The 22,922-nt window shown below is 43.3% G+C and overlaps 1 protein-coding gene across 2 annotated transcripts in view; it reads right to left on the bottom strand.

The window, feature by feature from the left end:
• LOC126299088 (palmitoleoyl-protein carboxylesterase notum1) overlaps positions 1-22,922 on the bottom strand; it is a 347,427-nt gene that overhangs the window by 229,894 nt on the left and 94,611 nt on the right. Inside the window, exons 2-3 of one of the 2 annotated variants that reach the window (XM_049990760.1) lie at positions 11,828-11,914; positions 7,947-8,081 (exon numbers count right to left, since the gene is read on the bottom strand). The exons of the other annotated variant lie outside the window; for it this stretch is intronic. Of the exons in view, the coding sequence (XP_049846717.1) occupies positions 7,947-8,081; positions 11,828-11,914 (222 nt within the window). The remainder of the gene's footprint in view (positions 1-7,946; positions 8,082-11,827; positions 11,915-22,922) is intronic. 2 annotated transcript variants of the gene reach the window in all.

The following is a 22,922-nucleotide window of genomic DNA, read 5'->3' as shown; positions in this document are numbered from 1 at the left end:
TTTGGAACCCATGAGTGATTTATTCCGCTGATTTCCCGTGATTTTTTACAACTGCCCTGTGCAATCCTCGACGATCTTTGTCTGTCTGTACATGAGGTCTGGGCTTGATTTGGCAGTTGTTGTTCCTTCGCGTTTCCAGGTCACAATCACAGAACCATCAGTGGCTATGGGCAGCTTTAGACAGGCTGAAATGTCCTCAGGTGACATCAAATAACCAGTCCACGCTGGAAATCACCTAACTCTCCTGACAACACAATACTACCCGCCTCGTTTTTTAGTGGCGGGCTCGCAGCTCGTGACATCTAGTGGTCAATTCAGCATTACATAGGAGTGTCCTTACACTGATGGTCAGATACTTTATCTAATGGCGTGCAGAGTCACATTGCAAACATAAAACAGTCACAGACCTTGATTTATGACCGATGGTGGTTGGTTTCAGATGTCCTCGTACAATTCATACAGTTCTTGTTTCTTATAAAGAAGTACTCTGACGTATATACGAGGTAGCTCTCTATGAGATTCGAGATTTGTTTTTTAGAGTTAATATGCGTTAAATGTAAACCAAGAAAATCAATGGAGGTTAAAACATGCGCTTTAGCCCACCGTAGAATAATATTAGCCTCATGACACGGAAAAATTCTTTTCGAAAATATATCTGGAAGATTTCAACCGTGTAGGGATGCAAGCGGGCACTATCCATATTGGATAACTTACCAAAGTCTTTCTTTAACCATTCACAGATGCTAGAAATGTCCAGGGAACGTACGCCGTGGAATGATTCTATCACTACCTGCCTAAATACCTGAATACATTTCTTTGTACACCCATCGACCCGCCTGGGAAGGGTAGATATGCCAGCCCCTGATCGAAACCGTCCGGCGGATTAACGGCGAGGGGTTGGCGTGCGGGCCACCCTGGATGTGGCTTTTAGCTAGTTTTGCACATCCCATTAGATGAATACTATACTGGTTCCCATGTTCCACCTCAGACACACGCTACGCAAACATTTAGAATACTTTCTTACACTTCGTTCAAAGGGCTCTGAGCACTATGGGACTTAACTCCTGAGGTCATCAGTCCCCTAGAACTTATAACTACTTAAACCTAACTAACCTAAGGACATCAAACACACCCATGCCCGACGCAGGATTCGAACCTGCGGCCGTACAGGCGCGCGGTTCCAGACTGTAGCGCCTAGAACCGCACGGCCACCCCTGCCGGCTCTTGCACACAGAATTTATTCTATACACAGACAGATTGGGTACAATCCTTCTGTCCTTGGGGGTGAATAGGGGACTAGTTACCCTTGCTGTCTGTCTTCGTAAACACTTATTCAACATCAGCATTCGTCGAGTAGCTGTTTTCCTGGAAAACGCGCATCATCGGAAGTAAAGCGACCTTAAAAAGGTGATTTTTCTGAGTAGGAAAATAGTTTCCTATTTCCATGATTCAGTTACGATGCTCCTTTGCTGCACCGATTTCAAACAAGACTTGTGATGTTGTTTGGTCAACAATGAGAGATATACACTCCTGGAAACTGAAATAAGAACACCGTGAATTCATTGTCCCAGGAAGGGGAAACTTTATAACACATTCCTGGGGTCAGATACATCACATGATCACACTGACAGAACCACAGGCACATAGACACAGGCAACAGAGCATGCACAATGTCGGCACTAGTACAGTGTATATCCACCTTTCGCAGCAATGCAGGCTGCTATTCTCCCATGGAGACGATCGTAGAGATGCTGAATGTAGTCCTGTGGAACGGCTTGCCATGCCATTTCCACCTGGCGCCTCAGTTGGACCAGCGTTCGTGCTGGACGTGCAGGCCGCGTGAGACGACGCTTCATCCAGTCCCAAACATGCTCAATGGGGGACAGATCCGGAGATCTTGCTGGCCAGGGTAGTTGACTTACACCTTCTAGAACACGTTGGGTGGCACGGGATACATGCGGACGTGCATTGTCCTGTTGGAACAGCAAGTTCCCTTGCCGGTCTAGGAATGGTAGAACGATGGGTTCGATGACGGTTTGGATGTACCGTGCACTATTCAGTGTCCCGTCGACGATCACCAGAGGTGTACGGCCAGTGTAGGAGATCGCTCCCCACACCATGATGCCGGGTGTTGGCCCTGTGTGCCTCGGTCGTATGCAGTCCTGATTGTGGCGCTCACCTGCACGGCGCCAAACACGCATACGACCATCATTGGCACCAAGGCAGAAGCGACTCTCATCGCTGAAGACGACACGTCTCCATTCGTCCCTCCATTCACGCCTGTCGCGACACCACTGGAGGCGGGCTGCACGATGTTGGGGCGTGAGCGGAAGACGGCGTAACGGTGTGCGGGACCGTAGCCCAGCTTCGTGGAGACGGTTGCAAATGGTCCTCGCCGATACCCCAGGAGAAACAGTGTCCCTAATTTGCTGGGAAGTGGCGGTGCGGTCCCCTACGGCACTGCGTAGGATCCTACGGTCTTGGCGTGCATCCGTGCGTCGCTGCGGTCCGGTCCCAGGTCGACGGGCACGTGCACCTTCCGCCGACCACTGGCGACAACATCGATGTACTGTGGAGACCTCACGCCCCACGTGTTGAGCAATTCGGCGGTACGTCCACCCAGCCTCCCGCATGCCCACTATACGCCCTCGCTCAAAGTCCGTCAACTGCACATACGGTTCACGTCCACGCTGTCGCGGCATGCTACCAGTGTTAAAGACTGCGATGGAGCTCCGTATGCCACGGCAAACTGGCTGACACTGACGGCGGCGGTGCACAAATGCTGCGCAGCTAGTGCCATTCGACGGCCAACACCGCGGTTCCTGGTGTGTCCGCTGTGCCGTGCGTGTGATCATTGCTTGTACAGCCCTCTCGCAGGGTCCGGAGCAAGTATGGTGGGTCTGACACACCGGTGTCAATGTGTTCTTTTTTCCATTTCCAGGAGTGTATGAGTCGTCGATCTCTGCTTCTAACAAAGGTTAGTTAATTAGTTAGTTACATGTTCTACTGACGGTAAACGCTATGATGTGGAACGTTTCAACAGAAAAAAGAACACATAATAAAAAAAGAAAAAACTAAAATATATTTAACTGGCAACATGCTGTTCATTTATAGGTTCTTCTGTGTGTGTGTGACTAATTATTTCTTTCTATTTAATAGTATCTCTGTGATATAAAGAGGAGTTGTAGAAAGAAATATTTTTAAACTCCATGTGATAACACTTCTCCTGTCACACATTTTATTTCCATGGTTAAACGAGTGTGTTTTGTGGTTCGAAACCCTTCTGCTATCCTTAATGTTTTCTGCGGTATCAACATGACTTCAAGCTCCCTCCTGGTCTGCTTTATAGTGGAAGCAACTTTTTTTTTCATTGACTTTCGGGTCTTGCCCATACAGACATCTCAACAGCAAAATGTCAGTTATGACAGTACGTACGCAAGGACAACACAATTCACAGTCCCCAAGCGGAGAAAATCTCCAACACGGCTGGGAATCGAACCGAGGCCCCTTTGGTTAGCAGTCTGCCGCGCTGCACACGCAATTACGAAGGCGGACGGGGAATGAACCTTCCGACGTCGACGTATGTGGATAAAGGGTGAGTTCCCAATGTCCTGTCGTCTCCTGCTGATTAACTGTCGTATAAACACATCGGATAGATCCTAACGACGCCAGTAAACGAACGATGAATAAAGTACATACGTACTGGCTGAGCATCTTGGACGTTTTAATATTGTCAACGTGATAGTGTGTCTTTCCAACGTCGACGACGAGAACAGCCTGGTTTTACATTGCCAGGGCGACTCTAGCTCAGACTATGGCTACAAATAATACTTTTAATAGTGCTGCTACGCGCAGTAGCATTTCAGTCCAAGGGAACTTTTATATGCCACCTATATGGATGCTTAAGTCTAGACCAGTGATAGTCAAACACGACAACAACGTCTTGTTCATCACTCGCAGCTGCCATTGTCAGTCAAGAATACATTGCTTCATAATTGATCGTATACGCGTGAGGTTGTATACGTTATGATTTTCGTATGAATATCAGACATCTGCTAACGTAGACAGTTTGATTTTCGTATTGACACGAAGCTCTATTTCTTCTAATGATTGTGTACTGAAGTAAAAAATAAGGAAAAAACTTGTTATTTAGGAAATTGATTACTTCTTTACCAAAGTAAAGAACAAATGTGTGTGTTTAAGAAGGAAGCAAAGGATCGCAGGAAATGGAGACGCAAAGGACCTGGTAACATAGAGGAAAATTGATGATGAAGTGTGCGTTTACTTTGCTATGCAAGTGGATCAGTTGGGAAGAAACGGTACGTCGAACGTCACATGAAAACCGTGCACTCAGGGATTGAAAAGGCTTTCCGTTGGTGTCTGATTTAAGGAAAAAAAATCCAATCTTAATGCTCGACACTCAACCATTAGGCAAAAGTAAAGCAGCAAATAAAAATCGCTGCCTTTAAGTTCTGAAAATATTTGGCCTCTTGTTCCTAAAGAAAAATATCCAATTTCACTCTAGACTGGTCTCAAAGTGAAGGCAATGTTTGGCTCTACGCATCTGTGTGAGGTTTCTTTCTCCAGTATGAACATATATAGAAACAGACTGATTGTTTAATAGTTGGAAAATTGTACCGGTATCTGAATGGCAGCCACAACCTACTCTCCCAACATTAAAAAAACTTGTTTACAACAAACAAGAGTACCATCTTTCTCATTAAAGTTTCTTTCTTATGTGCAATTCAGTTTCAATATCTTTTTCTTATATATTCTGCAAAATACTAACACGAATCCTTTACAGACGAATGGAAAAACTAGTAGAAGCCGACCTTGGTGAAGATCAGTTTGGATTCCGTAGAACTATTGGAAAACGTGAGGCAATACTGACCCTACGACTTATCTTAGAAGCTAGATTATGGAAAAGCAAACCTACGTTTCTAGCACTTGTAAACTTAGAGAAAGCTTTTGACAATGTTGACTGGAATACTCTCTTTCAAATTCTGAAGGTGGCAGGGGTAAAATACAGGGAGCGAAAGGTTATTTACAATTTGTACAGAAAGCAGATGGCAGTTACAAGAGTCGAGGGACACGAAAGGGAAGCAGTGGTAGGGAAGGGAGTGATACAGAGTTGCAGCCTCTTATTCAATCTGTATATTGAGCAAGCAGTGAAGGAAACAAAAGAAAAATTCGGAGTAGGTATTAAAATCCATGGAGAAGAAATAAAAACTTTGAGGTTTGCCGATGACACTGTAATTCTGTCAGAGACAGCAAAGGACTTGGAAGAGCAGTTGAACGGAATGGACAGTGTCTTGAAAGGAGGGTATAAGATGAACATCAACAAAAGCAAAACGAGGATAATGGAATGTAGTCGAATTAAGTCGGGTGATGCTGAGGGAATTAGATTAGGAAATGAGACACTTAAAGTAGTAAAGGAGTTTTGCTATTTGGGGAGAAAAATAACTGATGATGGTCGAAGTAGAGGAGATATAAAATGTAGACAGGCAATTGCAAGGAAAGCGTTTCTGAAGAAGAGAAATTTGTTAACATCGAGTATAGATCTAAGTGTCAGGAAGTCGTTTCTGAAAGTATTTGTATGGAGTGTAGCCATGTATGGAAGTGAAACATGGACAATAAATAGTTTGGACAAGAAGAGAATAGAAGCTTTTGAAATGTGGTGCTACAGAAGAATGCTGAAGATTAGATGGGTAGATCACAAAACTAATGAGGAGGTATTGAATAGGATTGGGGAGAAGAGAAATTTGTGGCACAACTTGACTGGAAGAAGGGATCGGTTGGTAGGACATGTTCTGAGGCATCAAGGGATCACCAATTTAGTATTGGAGGGTAGCGTGGAGGGTAAAAAATCATAGAGGGAAACCAAGAGATGAATACAATAAGCAGATTCAGAAGGATGTAGGTTGCAGTAGTTACTGGGAGATGAAGAAGCTTGCACAGGATTGAGTAGCATGGAGAGCTGCATCAAACCAGTCTCAGGACTGAAGACCACAACAACATATGCAGATAAATTAAAATTGAGATCACATTTATCAGAACTGTAACTTTATAGGCAATAAAAGTGTATGATTTTTAAAAAGTTTTTAGTTCTGTCCTAGTTTCGTTTGGTACCTCACAGTAGGATTTAAAAACGGTACAGTAGCTCAGAATTTTCATGAGTTTGGTGACCACTGGTCCTGGAGAGCAAATCCGTGAATACAGTTTGTTAAAAGTAGACTACTGTGAATATATGAACCACTATAACTTATGTTTTTATTTTGTTAACTTGACGCCTGAGTGTAGTGTTGAAATTGTGGTTATTGCTTTTTCTCCTTGTTAAAATGTTTGATGATATGAAGTACGGTAGAAGTTCCCTTCTCTGGTTTAACTGGTCACGCACAGCTGGGTCACTAAAATCGGGTAGTATCTCTGTTTGATAAAAATGCAAAAAACGAATCAACAATCGTTCGGGGTGAAGTGCTGGATGTAATGGGATATATACTGTATATATACAAGGTGAGTCAGGAGGAGGGTACGAGCATATGGGATTGGTTCCGAAGAATGTGAGTGGATCGAAGACTTCTTAAGTAATAGAACCCAGTACGTTGTCCTCGATGGTGAGTGTTCATCGGAGGTGAGGGCATCATCTGGATTTCCCCAGGGAAGTGTGGTAGGTCAGCTGTTGTTTTCTATCTACATAAATGACCGAGCGAGGTGGCGCAGTGGTTAGCACACTGGACTCGCATTCTAAGGTCATCAGTCCCCTAGAGCTTAAAACTACTTAAACCTAACTAACCTGAGGACATCACACACATCCATGTTCGAGGCAGGATTCGAACCTGCGACCGTAGCGGTCACGCGGTTCCAGACTGTAGCATTTAGAATCGCACGGCCACCCCGGCCGCCCACAAAACTGTATTCGTAGTTCAGCTAACAACACTGTAGTACCTTGCACTGCGACAAGCACTGTCGGACTGAGACTTGAGGTAAACAACTGCACCACGCGCATGTGAACTGCGTGCTGACACGGTCAGTAAGGACAACGCTACACGTTTCCCGTTCCTAGTTGTTTCCATTGGTTTACCCGGAAACGATTAAGAAAAGGGCAAATGTTTATAAGGAGGTTTTTGTTCAGAACCACTGTGGTGTCACCGCCACACACCACACTTGCTAGGTGGTAGCCTTCAAATCGGCCGCGGTCCGGTAGTATACGTCGGACCCGCTTGTCGCCACTATCAGTGATTGCAGACCGAGCGCCGCCACACGGCATGTCTAGAGAGACTTCCTAGCACTCGCCCCAGTTGTACAGCCGACTTTGCTAGCGATGGTTCACTGACTTCTACGCTCTCATTTGCCGAGACGATAGTTAGCATAGCCTTCAGCTACGTTATTTGCTCGACCTTGCGAGGCGCCAGTATCCGTACTATTGATATTGTGAATCATGTACCATAAAGAGCGACGTTCTCCATTAATGGATTAAAGTTAAGTATTCCACCAGCCACGTCCGTTTTTCTCACTTCTAATTCCCTTGTCATGTTCCAGACCTCACGCCAGCCTGCGTGAGCTGAGACGCGTGCATTTCGGCCTCCTTTAGTAACACTGCCAACCTCCTGCCAACCGCAACCATCACGACTAGTATCACCCCTCAAAGCATGTAGCTTTCCTCCTGAGACACTATGGGTGTCTATGGGTGATGTACTTTTTCTGTTACTGCAAACACTCTGAAACCTCCAAAATTAAAAAGTGTAGCAACAGCCTTATGCAGAGATTTGATATTGTTAAGTGAATTCTTGTAGTAGGAGTAAGAATTCAGATGATTGATCGAACGACGAGTCTGACCTTTCCACTGATAAGAGACTGCTAAATGATAATTCGTTGAATACCAAAATCAGCAACAGCAATCAAACGAACTGTAGTCAATGTGGCGCTTATAGTAAGAGAGGAGTTACCTTCAGTAATCTCTGAACGGCGTGGATATGAGGGTGGCTGTAGAATGGAACGAAGTTGGACGTGACTGTGACGCTGTTCGTCGCTCCAGAAGCTTCGTCGGCGTTGCAGCGTGCGGCAACGAGCAGGATGGAGAGCTGCAAAAGGAAGTCGCGCAAGATATTAGTGACCTAGTAACCGAAATCTGGAGGTGCATATTAACGCTGTAAAGCGAAGGTTTCTTTTATCTTAAATGACCACAATATAGTACGTCTAAGGGCAGCAATTTCGTTTCAGATGTCTCGATTACGAAAAGACACTATGAGAACTCCGTTCTTTATAAGAGAAAGTACAAAGTAAAAATATTACCAAAACTGGAATGCTGTAAACATTCTTTATCACTATCACCAGAATTTATTGTGACGGCATTCCATTGTTAAGTGGACCGTTTTATTTAGGCGGACTTCAGATTCGATTATGTAAATCATACTTCGTATATACAACCGAGAGGAGTTGCTGGGCTCTGGAACAAAGTCAGATCTGGACATTTTATTTAAGCATAACACAACAGTGTGACTTAGTTAAGAAATATTATAACATAAAAGATTATATCCTATTATAAAAAAAGAAGGTTATATCATTTTAACATTAGTTTAGAGAATTGTAGTGAAGGTAGTCTGCAATGGATTACAATGAGGAAGTCAGGAGAAAGCTATTCCATTAACTCTTAAATTGCTCTACCTTTCTCATAAGAAATGTAGTAGACTGTCACAAGTTGTTTAAAACACATGTACCCATGCATCTGACTGCTTTGTAAATCCACATTAGAATTCTGAAATACACTCCTGGAAATGGAAAAAAGAACACATTGACACCGGTGTGTCAGACCCTCCATACTTGCTCCGGACACTGCGAGAGGGCTGTACAAGCAATGATCACACGCACGGCACAGCGGACACACCAGGAACCGCGGTATTGGCCGTCGAATGGCGCTACCTGCGCATCATTTGTGCACCGCCGCCGTCAGTGTCAGCCAGTTGGCCGTGGCATACGGAGCTCCATCGCAGTCTTTAACACTGGTAGCATGCTGCGACAGCGTGGACGTGAACCGTATGTGCAGTTGACGGACTATGAGCGAGGGCGTATAGTGGGCATGCGGGAGGCCGGGTGGACGTACCGCCGAATTGCTCAACACGTGGGGCGTGAGGTCTCCACAGTACATCGATGTTGTCGCCAGTGGTCGGCGGAAGGTGCACGTGCCCGTCGACCTGGGACCGGACCGCAGCGACGCACGGATGCACGCCAAGACCGTAGGATCCTACGCAGTGCCGTAGGGGACCGCACCGCCACTTCCCAGCAAATTAGGGACACTGTTGCTCCTGGGGTATCGGCGAGGACCATTCGCAACCGTCTCCATGAAGCTGGGCTACGGTCCAGCACACCGTTAGGCCGTCTTCCGCTCACGCCCCAACATCGTGCAGCCAGCCTCCAGTGGTGTCGCGACAGGCGTGAATGGAGGGACGAATGGAGACGTGTCGTCTTCAGCGATGAGAGTCGCTTCTGCCTTGGTGCCAATGATGGTCGTATGCGTGTTTGGCGCCGTGCAGGTGAGCGCCACAATCAGGACTGCATACGACCGAGGCACACAGGGCCAACACCCGACATCATGGTGTGGGGAGCGATCTCCTACACTGGCCGTACACCTCTGGTGATCGTCGAGGGGACATTGAATAGTGCACGGTACATCCAAACCGTCATCGAACCCATCGTTCTACCATTCCTAGACCGGCAAGGGAACTTGCTGTTCCAACAGGACAATGCACGTCCGCATGTATCCCGTGCCACCCAACGTGCTCTAGAAGGTGTAAGTCAACTACCCTGGCCAGCAAGATCTCCGGATCTGTCCCCCATTGAGCATGTTTGGGACTGGACGAAGCGTCGTCTCAACGCGGTCTGCACGTCAAGCACGAACGCTGGTCCAACTGAGGCGCCAGGAGGAAATGGCATGGCAAGCCGTTCCACAGGACTACATCCAGCACCTCTACGATCGTCTCCATGGGAGAATAGCAGCCTGCATTGCTGCGAAAGGTGGATATACACTGTACTAGTGCCGACATTGTGCATGCTCTGTTGCCTGTGTCTATGTGCCTGTGGTTCTGTCAGTGTGATCATGTGATGTATCTGACCCCAAGAATGTGTCAATAAAGTTTCCCCTTCCTGGGACAATGAATTCACGGTGTTCTTATTTCAATTTCCAGGAGTGTATTTGTGAGAGATTTTTAGTTCTGGTGTCAGAATGGTTTTCTGCGGTAACAAATTGCTGTCCAATATTAGATTTAGTAATTAGTCAACACAAAGTAATCAGCTGATTAGCAGCAACAAAAATCACAGATGGTGCTGAGAACTGCATGCAGATATTTTTATATAAACCTTTATACTTGTTTTTCATTAAACGTTCTTAGTTAATATTATTTTATGATTACCACTACGACACAACGCTACAAATTCGTCGCAGATCTAGCAGGACGTAAATGGAAATATATTTAAACTTTCTGGTTGTTTTCCTGTATGAGCCCATATCACAACCATGTGACTTCAAAATTTGTTTTATTTGGAGCTTCGGCATGAGCATGTAAATGTGGCTACGAGATGTGCTTTCTACGTGTGTGTCCATTGAATTCACTCAATTTCAGTTATTAATGGTTTTATCCTTGATGTTTCCACAACATCACTGGGTTTATTTTGGTCTAATGTTAGCTTCAGGTCTTTCATTACTTTCGCAAGACCGAAAACTGGTTACTGATTGTAGCATTAAGTTCATGACATATTGGGAAACGGCGGTTCGTTTACGTGTGAGGATACTCGTACAGCGTATACTGTAACTTTGATGACAATCGCACTGAAGTTTGTTAAAAGATAATGGCCAGCTACATAAAAGGACCGTGAAAATTTGTTGGATTTCTGAAACAATATCAGAGGAATGCTGAGGTTCATGAACTGACAAGGAACAGTAGACAAATGTAGAACATTTCTCGAAAATCTACTTTTGTCTATCAAAATGCAAGTTACAGTGCGTAATCTACTAATATCCTGCAGTCTCTCATACCGTGCTAGCGTATGGATTGTGCAAATAAGATTTTGTTACAGACACAGGGTCACAACAGTCATTTTACCTGTGATTCATCTGTGGATACAGTGGGAAGGAAATATAATGTACGGTAAAATGGAAAGTGCCTTCTGCGATATACTTCACAATAGCTGCAACTGAAGAATCTATGCTGTCAACAGATGTAGCATGTTGATGCAAGGTTACTCATATTAAAACACACATCTGTGTAGATGTGAAAAACTGTAGTGATAAAGTGAGATGTTGCATAAAAATGAGACTTCGTTAATGTCGACGTCATTACAGTGGACGACAACCGACAAGACGCCCCCTATCGGTGATATCGATCGTGGAGGTGGTACGGCCAATAGCGTGATGTCATCTCCCTTTCTAATATTCCATTGATACCAAATTTTAAAGAACATACGCGACTCTACGATTTTTTGAGTAGCAAATCACGTTAAGTTTTGTAGCATTAAAAGTAGATGTCTTAAAATTTTGCATTAGTTTCAGTTCAGTATAGCGAAAAAAATTTCCCTACTGTTACTCTATGTTTAAGTTCTAGGATAAATAAATATATGTAAAAATAGCAGGGACTTGACGTAACAGTTTTCATCCTATGTTAGTGAACTGTTTTTGACGTAACAAATTTAGTTTGTTAGCAGATAATTCGTCTTTACTGATAAATTTACGTAATCCACAAAATCATGAATCATGATTCTCGCCCAGTCAGGAAAACCTTGTGAATTTTTAACTGTTGCATTATTTATTAACCAAAACTTTTACAGGTTGGCTTACCACATTTGTCCAGAAGCAGGCTCTCTTCTCACAACCCATGTGTAACCCGTCTCGTACAGGCTTACTGTTTTTGCTATATTGATGGCTCTGGAACAAAAGAATGCAATATAGTAGTAGTATCTACATCTACATCTACATGATTACTCTGCAATTCACATTTAACTGCTTGGCAGAGGGTTCATCGAACCATAATCATACTATCTCCCACCCATTCCACTCCCGAACAGCGCGCGGGAAAAACGAACACCTAAACCTTTATCTTCGAGCTCTGATTTCTCTTATTTTATTTTGATGATCATTCCCACCTATGTAGGTTGGGCTCAACAAAATATTTTCGCATTCGGAAGAGAAAGTTGGTGACTGAAATTTCGTAAATAGATCTCGCCGCGACGAAAAACGTATTTGCTTTAATGACTTCCATCCCAACTCGCGTATCATATCTGCCACACTCTCTCCCCTGTTACGTGATAATACAAAACGAGCTGCCCTTTTTTGCACCCTTTCTATGTCTTCCGTCAACCCCACCTGTAAGGATCCCACATAGCGCAGAAATATTCTGACAGACGACGAACGAGTGTAGTGTAAGCTGTCTCTTTAGTTGACTTGTTGCATCTTCTAAGTGTCCTGCCAATGAAACGCAACCTTTGGCTCGCCTTCCCCACAATATTTTCTATGTGGTCTTTCCAACTGATTTTGTTCATAATTTTTACACCCAGGTACTTAGTTGAATTGACAACCTTGAGAATTGTACTATTTATCGAGTAATCGAATTCCAACGGATTTCTTTTGGAACTCATGTGGATCACCTCAAGCTTTTCGTTATTTAGCGTCCACTGCCACCTGCCACACCATACAGCAATCTTTTCTAAATCGCTTTGCAACTGATACTGGTCTTCGGATGACCTTACTAGACGGTAAATTACAGCATCATCTGCGAACAACGTAAGAGAACTGCTCAGATTGTCACCCAGGTCATTTATATAGATCAGGAACAGCAGAGGTCCCAGGACGCTTCCCTGGGGGGCACCTGATATCACTTCAGTTTTACTCGATGATTTGCCGTCTATTACTACGAACTGCGACCTTCCTGACAGGAAATCACGAATCCAGTCTTAAACGAAAGAAAGAGTACATCTTGAAAACACACCAAAAACCCAATTAAACGTGAAAATTATAACAAAAACGTATTCTAATTTATTAATTATAAGTGGATATATACACTTGTATTTTCCAAAGACCGTATAAAGAATTTAAAAACTGTACAGCGTGCATTTCATTGTGGACAGCTGTCTCAATTGGTCAGTGTGTCGGCTGTGATTAAAAATGAAGAAAACCGAGTTTCGTGCTGTTATTGAACATATTTATTTGAACGATTCGACTGCCGCACAAATCAAAACATAACTGGATGAAGTTAAAGCAGACTCTGAACCATCTTTGAAGACTATTTACTTTTGGATTCATGAATCTAAACGTGGTGGTACAAGCATCGAAGACGAAGCACACTGCGGCCGTCCAATTGAGGTCCCCAAAAAGGAAACCATTGACAAAATCCGTGATATGGTAATGCAAGACCGACGAATGAAAATTAGTGAAATTGCTAAGACTGTAGGCATTTCAACTGAGCGAGTGCATAATAATCTTCATGGAGAACTGTTTACGAAGAAGCTTTGTGCGAGGTGGGTGCCACGATTGCTCACAGTCGACCAAAAGCGTATCCGGCGCAACGGTTCAACACAATGTCTGGCGATATTTGATCGCAACCCGCAAGACTTTTGCGGCTGTTGATGAAACCTACATCTATCATTTTACATCATGGTCAAAACGGCAATCAAAACAGTGGACAAAGGATGGTGAAAATGCACCGAAGAAAGAAAAGACCATATCATCAGCTGGTAAGGTGATGAACGCTGTTTTTTGGGATTCCCAATCTCATACATTACTTCGTAAAGTGCGCAACCACAACTGGGCCCTGTTATGTTTCATTACTGGATAGTTTGAAACTTGCATTGGCTGAAAAATGACCCAAGTTCACTATGATAATGCGCCATCTCACACATCAGCGATAACAATAGCGAAAGAACATAAATTGGGCTCTGAATTGGTTCTGTACATAAGACTTAGCCCCAAGCGATTTGTTTCTGATCCCTACCTTTAAACTTGGCTTGCTGGGAAGAAATTTTCAACAAACGAGGAAGAGATAGTTGCAGTTATCGAGATCGAGACGTTGCTGCACGAACCGTTACAACCATGCTGATAAGATGCCTGTCATCTCGACTGCTAGTGATACGAGGCCGCTGGTATCCAGCAGGGCGATCCGTATTACCCTCCTGAACCCACCGATTCCATATTCTGCTATCAGTCATTGGATCCCGACCAACGCCAGCAGCAACGTCGCGATACGATAAATCGCATCCGCGATAGGCTACAATCCGACCTTTATCAAAGTCGGATACGTGACGGTACATAACAACAACGTCTCACCAGGCATCGCCGGTCAACTGCTGTTTGTGTATGAGAAATAGGTTGGAAACTTTCCTCATGCCAGCACGTTGTTTGTGTCGCCACCGGCGCCAACCTTGTGTGAATGCTCTGAAAAGCTAATCATTCGCATTTTACAGCATCTTCTTCCTGTCGGTTAAATTTCGCGTCTGTAGCACGTCATCTTCGTGGTGTAGGAATTTTAATGGCTAGTATTGTATGTTTTATGGAAAAGCTTCTGCAGAGAGGGAATTGTCACGATGGTAAAATGTCATCCAGGCTGAAGGCTGAGTAATTTCGTCTGTCGCTCAAGAGGAATATCGAGATGTTATCTAAATCTGCAAATACAGCCATATACCGTTGGGTTATTATATTAAATTGATTAATAATACGAAAGGCACAACCTGACACAAAACATCTTTTCCAGAAACAAGGTGTACCACGCATACATACACTTTTTTGTGGTTTATCTGAATATTATAAATCGTTTCCTGTCAGCAGACGACCTTATCACCAGTATCTGTTACTGTTCACTTCCTTATCAACAGCTTCCTTTTGTATACTGATTTAACGTTTGATTCTTATTTTGACCTCGCACCTGGAGTAGTCTACCATTCCCGCCCTCGACGACACATTGTAATGTCTTGCTCGTAGTATGCCCGAGTTGTTTAGCACGCGCTCTTTTGGCATCTCTGTAGAATCATGTACATGAAGCCGAATCTCTCCTCATTTTGCCGTGCCTTTAGACAGAACTTCTCTGTAAAATCTGTCTCCTTCGTCTGCGAAGGTCTGAAGCACTGAGACGTCTAGTGGAGTGAGACAGAGCGTTGCTGTTGTTTTAGAGTAAAGGGAAAGCAGAAAGGTGGAAGGACTATACAGAGGGTCCACACAAGGGTGACGTACTTGAGGGCAATACCATGGAAATGGAAGAGGACGTAGGTGAAGACGAAATGGGAGATATGGCACTGCGCGAAGAATTTGACAGAGCAGTGAAAGATCTAAATCGAAACAAGGCCCCAGAAGTAGACAACATTCCATTAGAACTACTGACGACCTTGGGAGAGCAAGCCTTGACAAAACTCTACCGTCTGGTGAGCAAGATGTATGAGAAAGGCGAAATACTCTCTGACTTCAAGAAAAATATATTAATGCCAATCCCGAAGAATGCATGTGTTGACAGGTGTGAAAATTACCGAGCTATCAGTTTAATAAGTCATGGCTGCAAAATACTAATACGAATTCTTTACAAACGAATGGAAAAACTGGTAGAAGGCGACGTCGGGAAGATCAGTTTGGATTTTGTAGAAATGTTGGAACACGTGAGGCAATACTGACCTTACGACTTATATTAGAAGAAAGATTAAGGAAAGCCAAACCTACGTTTCTAGCATTTGTAGACTTAGAGGAAGCTTTTGACAATGATGACTGGAATACTCTCTTTCAAATTCTGAAGGTGGCAGGGATCAAATACAGGGAGCGAAAGGCTATTTACAATTTGTACACAAACCAGATGGCTGTAATAAGAGTCGAGGGGCACGATAGGGAAGCAGTGGTTGGGAAGGTAGTGAGACAGGCTTGTAGCCTCTCTCCGATGTTATTCAGTCTGTATATTGAGCAAGCAATAAAGGAAACAAAAGGAAAAATTTCTTCTCCATGGAGAAGAAATAAAAACTTTGAGGTTTGCCGATGACATTGTTATTCTGTCAGAGACAACAAAGGACCTGGAAGAACAGTTGAACGGAATGCACAGTGTCTTGAGAGGAGGCTATATGATGAACAGCATCAAAGCAAAACGAGGGTAGTGGAATGTAGTCTAACTAAATCATGTGATGCTGAGGGTATTAGATTAGTAATTAAACACTTAAAGTAGTAGATGAGTTTTGCTATTTGGGGAGCAAAATAACTGATGATGGTCGAAGAAGGGAGGATATAAAATGTAGACTGGCAATGTCAAGAAAAGCGTTTTGAAGAAGAGAAATTTGTTAACATCGAGTACAGATTTAAGTGTCAGGCAGTCTTTTCTCAAAGTATTTGTAATGAGTGTAGCCATGTAAGGATTTGAAACGTAGACGATAAATAGTTTAGACAAGAAGAGAATAGAAGCTTTCAAAATGTGGTGCTACAGAAGAATGTTGAAAATTAGATGGGTAGATCACGGAACTAATGAGGAGGTACTGAATGGAATTGGGGAGAAGAGGAATTTGTGGCAGAACTTGACGAGAAGAAGGGATCGGTTCGTAGCACATGTTCTGAGGCATTAAGGGATCACGAGTTTAGTATTGGTGGGCACTGTAGACTTTAAAAGTCGTAGAGGGAGAGGAAGAGATGAATACACTAAGCAGACTCAGAAGGATGTAGGGTGCAGTAGCTACCTGGAAATAAAGAAGCTTGCACAGGATAGAGTAGCATGGAGAGCTGCATCAAATCAGTCCCTGGACTGAAGACCACAACAACAACAACAACAGCTGTATCTCTCCCTTCTTTAGATTCCACACAGAAATTCTGAGTGTAGTCTCCTCTACACCTAGAAATGATACGCTGGCCAGCATAGCTATCATTCACTTGACAGTGAACATCTGTCCACTGTGTCTATACCCTCGGCCAACTACAAGAAGTCACATGGCTATTCCTCTTTGCTGCCGGGTCTCCTTTTAACGCTGCAAATAAAGGTCGAGGGCCATAGTATTCATCTGCGTCGACCAACGTACGAATACAGATTTAGCTGTCAGCTCCTCAAAAACTGTGCCCAGTGACACGGTAGCCTGGTTGTGTTACGTCTGTCAGTGAGACTACGAATTCGTCCGTCTTCTTCACGGGTGCGTTGCACTATGATACGACAGCCCAGCTACACTATGAAGTGTCAGCCAGCATTACAGACTAGATTGTGTCTGTATTCACAACTGTCATTTGTGTTACGACTGTCCTGTTACATTTTTGAAAAGTTTTTGTGAGTATTTCTATTCAGCGAATAAATAACGTGTTGCACGCTAACGGAAACAGTGGGAAGGTTTACAAACTGACACACTGCTTTACTGATCCGAAAATTCAGAAGTTTATTCATAAAGAAAGAGAAGCTAAAGGGTAACATCACCAGGGCAACTGACACTGTTTCGGTGAGAACCGCAAGAACAATAGCTACAACATCAAAAACACCATCACCCCTCAGCGTCATCGCATTTTCCTCCACCAACAGTCTTAGTGACATTTCAAAGAAATGGCAAGTCTTACAGCAATAATTGAAGAGTCATTTTCGGGCCCTTGGGAAACCCTCACCAGATCAACAACGTTTTTGTCAATTTTTATGTTTTTTACCTTAATCGTCTCCTGACAAGTTACACTTATTGTGGAAGTTGACGCACAAGACGACTCCAGTGCTTTGCCTTGTAAGAAATTTGTGGCTTTTTGACAACGTATGTTGCGCAGAAATTCTATGTCATCATTGCTGTGTTAAAAATCGCACAGTGGAAGAAGTTACCGACGCGGAAGTGAAAAGCCTTGGTAGCTCATTTGAAAGGGCTTAGCTGTCAATTCAAGTTTTGTTTATACTAACCGCCAATGTCGAAAGACCTAAGCATGTACAACGATACGTCCCGGATAGTAGCAGGTCAGCGACTGGAAGCAGTTAATTCCATAACTTATCAGGGAGTAGGCATTAGGAGTGATTTAAAATGAAATTACCATATAAAATTAATCGCCGGTAAAGCAGATGCCAGACTGAGATTCGTTGGAAGAATCCTAAGGAAATTCAGTCCGAAAACAAGGGAAGTAGGTTACAGTACACTTGTTCGCCCACTGCTTGAATACTGCTCACCGATGTGGGATTCGTACCAGATAGGGCTGATAGAAGAGATACAGAAGATCCAACGGAGAGCAGCGCACTTCGTTACAGAATCATTTAGTAATCGCGAAAGCGTTACGAAGATGATATATAAACTCCAGTGGAAGACTCTGCACGAGAGACGCTTAGTAGCTCGGTACGGGCTTTTGTTGAAGTTTCGAGAACATACCTTCACTGAGGAGTCAAGCAGTATATTGCTCCCTCCTACGTATATCTCGCGATGAGACCATGAGGATAAAATCAGAGAGATTAGAACCCACACAGAGGCGTAACGACAATCTTTCTTTCCTCGAACAATACGAGACTGGAATAGAAGGGAGAACCGATAGAGGTACTCAAAGTACCCTCCGCCACACACCGTCAGGTTGTTTGCGGAGTATGAATGTAGATGTAGATCGAGAGGTACGGGCAGCAGCTTTAAAAATTTTCTATCAGCCCATCCCCTCTTTTAGAAAAGTTGCCCCACAACCTTTCGCCCCAATTTGATGCACCACTTCATCATTAATTATCCAGTCTACCTGTTTACTTTTCAGCATTCTTCTGCTGCCCCACATTCCAAAAGCGTCTATACTCACCTTGTATGTTCTATTTGCTTCCACGTTCAGTTCTATGGGAGGCACTACAGATAAATACTTTCAGAAAAGACTCCTTAACTCTTAAACTTATATCTTTTTAGTAACACTTTCCTTGCCATTGCCGGTCTGCATTTTGCATCCTTCCCACTTCGGATTTTTTTGAGTCATCAGTCTTCTGACTAGTTTGATGCGGCCCGCCACGAATTCCTCTCCTGTGCCAAACGTTTCGTCTCAGAACGGCACCTTCAACCTACATCCTCAATTATTTGCTGGTCATATCCCAGTTTCGGTCTTCGTCTTCAGTTTTTATCCTTTAGAGCTCCCTCTGGTACCACGGAAGCTATTCCCTGATGTCTTAACAAATGTACTATAACATGGCCCTTTTTATTGTCCAGTGTTTTCCGTATATTCCTTACCTCGCCGCTTCTGCAGAGAATCTCCCAAATTCCTTATGTTATCAGTCCAGCTAATTTCCAAGATTCTTCTGCAGCAACTCATTTCAAATGCTTCGATTCTCTTCTGTTCCGGTTTTTCCACCGTCCATGTTTCACTACCATAGAATACTGTGCTCCGATCGTACATTCTCAGAAATTTCTTCCTCAAATTGATTCCTATGTTGGATACTAGTAGACTTCTTTTTGCCTGGAATGCCCTTTTTGCCTGTGCTAGTCTGCTTTTTATGTCCTTTTTGCTTCGTCCATCAGGGGTTATTTTGTTGTCTAGGGAGCAGAATTCATTAACTTCATCTAAATCGTGCTCCCCAATTCTGATCTTGAGTTTTTCGCTTTCTCATTTCTGCTGCATCTCATTACTTTCGCCTTTCATAGAATTTCTCTCAAAGCATATTCTACACCCATCAGACTGTTCATTCCCTTCAACCGATCCTGTGTCCGCCCTCGGTGGCTGAATGATAGCCGGCACGGGTAGCTCAGCGTATTCGGTCAGAGGGTTAACTGCCCTCTGTAATAAAAAACTGAGTTAGTGGATCAACGACGAACTGAAATGGGTGTCTTGCGACGTCCACCCCGAGCAGATACAACGAACCAAAGCGAACAAAATGAGATTTAAAAAAAAAAAAATGGTCAGCGCAACAGACTATCAATCCTATGGGCCTGGGTTCGATTCCCGGCTGGGTCGGAGATTTTCTCCGCACAGGAAGTGGGTGTTGTGTTGTCCTAAATATAATCATTTCATCCTCATCGACGCGCAAGTCGCCGAAGTGGCGTTATGTCGAAAGACACCCGGCGAACGGTCTACCCGACGGGAGGCCCTAGCCACACGACATTTACATTTAACAGATCATGTAATTCTTCTTCACTTTCACTGATCAAAGCAATGTCATCAGCGAATCTTACCATTCATATCCTTTCACCTTGAATTTTAATCAAACTCTTCAACCTTTCTTCTATTTCTGTCTATGCTTTTTCGACGTACACATTGAATAGGAGGGGCGAAAGATTACAGCCCCGTCTTTCAATCCGAGCACTTCGTTCTTAGTCTTCCAGTCTCATTGTTCCCTCTTAGTTCTTGTGCATAATGTATATTACCCGTCTTTCCTAAAGCTTACCCTTATTTTTCTTAGAATTTCGAACAGCTGGAAACATTTTACACTGTCTCAAGCTTTTTCCAGGTCGGCAAAAACTACAAATATACCTTGACTTTTCTTCAATATTGCCTCCATTATCAAGCGAAATGTCAGAATTGTCTCGCTTGTGCCTTCACCTTTCCGAAAGGCAAACCAATCATCATTTAACAGATCCTCAATTTTCGTTTCCATTGTTCTGTATCTTACTGTTGTCAGCAATTTGGATGCATGAGTTGTTAGCCTGATTCTTCGATAATTCTTTCCCTTGTCGCTATCTCTTCCCTGTCAACTCCTGTTTCTCCTTCCATCACGTCAACAGACAATTTCTCCCCCATAAGACGCCTGCGATATACTCCTTCTACCTATCCGTTCTCTACTCTGCATTTAGCAGTGGAGTACCCACTGCACACTTTATATTACCGTCCTTGCCTTCATTTTTGATATGTTGTGTCAATCCTTCTGACAATCGTTTCTTTTTCGATTTTTTCACACTTTTCATGCAGCCATTTCATCTTAGCTTTCCCTACACTTCCTATTTATTTCCTTTGTAAATGACTTTATTTGTGTATTCCAGAATTTCCATGACCATTTTTGTACTTCCTTCTTTTCTCGAATATCGACTTCGGATGTCGTCAACTATTTTTCTACCCATTAGTAAAACTCATCTGATTCTTTTAGTCTCTCTTTTACTTATCTCATTCCCTCAGCATCACCTGATTTGAGATTCCATCATCCTTGTTTTAGTTGTGTTAATTTTCATTCAACTGAATTTCCAAGTCCTTCTCTGAAAGAAAGTACAACGTCATCGACGAACCTCAATTTTTTAAAAATTTCTTATGATTGAATTTTAATCTCCTTTCAAATTCCTCCTTTGTTTCCTTTATTGCTTGTTATTGTACAGACTGGATAACATGGAGGATAGGTTATAAACATGTCTCACTACCTTCTCATCTACAGTTTCTCTTTCTTGTACTTTGACTCCCATAATTTCAGACTCGTTGTTCGAGAAGTCATAGATTACATTTCGTTCCCTGTAATTGATTTCTGCTACCTTGAGAATCCAAATAGTGTACTCCAGTCACCGGCGTCAATAGATTTGACTAAATTTACAAATGTTACTAACTTAGGTTAGCCCTTATTATATCTTTCTTCTGAGATAGTTCGTATAGTCAGTATTTCATGGCGAGTTTCAGTACCCAGACTGATCTTTCGCAAGGTCGGCTTTTACCGATGCTTCCATTTTTCTGTAAATAAATCGTGTTAATACTTTGCAACCATGATTTGTTAAACTGTTTCTAGCTGACAATTACTTTGCAAATTTCGTGAGTGTCTCACTGGTGGGCATTGTGCACGCTTGCCTTATTTGTTCGTCAATGATTGTCGGAACTTGAAGTTTCACATCGTAGATTACTAATTTATAATAATCGGCAGTTTCTTGATGAAGCGAAGATTAAAAAGAGGTATCGTCATTCTGTAATTTAGTATCTGCAGCGGGTAGGCACTTGGTGCAGGGAGTGGCAACTGACCCTTAACATAGACAAATGTAATGTATTGCGAATACATAGAAAGAAGGATCCTTTATTGTATGATTATATGATAGCGGAATAAACAATGGTAGCAGTTACTTCTGTAAAATATCTGGGAGTATGCGTGAGGAACGATTTGAAGTGGAATGATCATATAAAATTAATTGTTGGTAAGGCGGGTACCAGGTTGAGATTAATTGGGAGAGTCCTTCGAAAATGTAGTCCATCAACAAAGGAGGTGGCTTACAAAACACTCGTTCGACCTATACTTGAGTATTGCTCGTCAGTGTGGGATCCGTATCAGATCGGGTTGACGGAGGAGATCCAAAGAAGAGCGGCGCGTTTCGTCACAGGGTTATTTGGTAACCGTGACAGTGTTACGGAGATGTTTAACAAACTCAAGTGGCAGACTCTGCAAGAGAGGCGCTCTGCATCGCGGTGTAGCTTACTCGCCAGGTTTCGAGAGGGTGCGTTTCTGGATGAGGTATCGAATATATTGCATCCCCCTACTTATATCTCCCGAGGAGATCACGAATGTAAAATTAGAGAGATTCGAACGCGCACGCAGGCTTTCAGACAGTCGTTCCTCCAGCGACCATAAGCGAATGACAGTGGCACGTAAAGTGCCCTCCGCCACACACCGTTGGGGGGCTTGCGGAGTATAAATGTAGATGTAGATGTAGATCAGTCGCTCCTAATTCTGAATCTACATCTACATCGAATGAACCCTTAATTGCTTGGAAGAGAATTCATAGAACCACTTCCAATCTATTTCTCGACCGTTTCAGTCTCGAATAGTAGGTGTAGAAAATGAACACCAAAACCCTTTTGCGCGAGCTGTGATTTCCCTTACTTTATTACGATGGCTGTTTTAACTCCTGTAAAATATTTTATGAGTGCCACCCCACCTCCCGCACCATATCCGTGACACACACTCTCCTATTTCGCCATAATACAAAAAGAGCTGGCGTACTTAGAAATTTTCGATGTATTCCGTCAATCACACCTGGTAAAGATGCCATACTGTACAGCAATACATCACTAAGGGACGCACAAATGTAGTGTAGACAGTCTCTTCAGTAGAGGTCTTGCA

Source organism: Schistocerca gregaria, chromosome X (assembly GCF_023897955.1).
Source record: "Schistocerca gregaria isolate iqSchGreg1 chromosome X, iqSchGreg1.2, whole genome shotgun sequence".
Classification (NCBI taxonomy): domain Eukaryota; kingdom Metazoa; phylum Arthropoda; class Insecta; order Orthoptera; family Acrididae; genus Schistocerca; species Schistocerca gregaria.
The sequence above is the reverse complement of the archived record's forward strand: the minus strand, read 5'-3'. Positions and strand labels throughout refer to the sequence as shown.